This window comes from Alligator sinensis, unplaced genomic scaffold (assembly GCF_000455745.1).
Source record: "Alligator sinensis unplaced genomic scaffold, ASM45574v1 scaffold1434_1, whole genome shotgun sequence".
NCBI classification, from domain to species: Eukaryota; Metazoa; Chordata; order Crocodylia; family Alligatoridae; genus Alligator; species Alligator sinensis.
In genome coordinates this window covers 123,360-124,003 of record NW_005843168.1, presented here as the reverse complement: position 1 = coordinate 124,003, position 644 = coordinate 123,360, and the positions used below count along the sequence as shown (strand labels likewise).

The 644-nt window shown below is 68.2% G+C and overlaps 1 protein-coding gene across 1 annotated transcript in view; it reads right to left on the bottom strand.

The window, feature by feature from the left end:
- Positions 1 to 604: 604 nt before the first annotated feature.
- LOC102388654 (protein NKG7-like) overlaps positions 605 to 644 on the bottom strand; it is a 2,332-nt gene continuing 2,292 nt past the window's right edge. The window contains exon 6 of the mRNA XM_025194185.1: positions 605 to 614. Within this exon, the coding sequence (XP_025049970.1) occupies positions 605 to 614 (10 nt within the window). The remainder of the gene's footprint in view (positions 615 to 644) is intronic.

Genomic DNA, 644 nt, shown 5'->3' with positions numbered 1-644 from the left:
TGAAGGAGAAGCAAGTGGCCCAGCACTGGCAGCCAGACCCCAGCACCCCTTCAGTGGCCGCCAGCACCCCCAGCCCTCCGCCCAGTGCCAGCAGCACCCCCGACAGCCTGCATGGCCCTGTGGTGGGGGGGCCATGGGGCATCAGCTCTTCCCCGGGGGGAGGGTAAGAACTGCCCAGGGGAGGTAGATCTGCCCCCTTGGACCTGGTTGTGGGCTGGCAATACAGCCCTGGGGGTCGCACTCACACCACAGCTCACCCCAGCGCGGCCCCCTGGCACCGCAGCCACCCCTCAGCGCCCAGCACCACCACCCCCAGCCCAGCCAGCAGCGCTGGGGGCAGGGGGCCTGGATCATCGAGCTGGAAGCCATGGCACCATAATGGCACAGAAGGGTCCCAGGTGTTCCAGTACCGAGGTGGGCCTTAGCTCCGCCCCCCTGGCCAATATAGGTTGGCTCTGCCCCCTGGGCCCCCGCAGCCTGGCCCCACCCCCTGAATCACACAGGCACAAGCAGGCTGGATGCTGACCGAGGGGTTTATTTAGACTGAGGGGGACTGAGGGCGGGGCTGTGGGGGCAACCACACCCCCAGCCATTCCCAGTGGGGTCAGATGTGGCTGGAGGGGGCCCGGACGGGGTGCACTAGC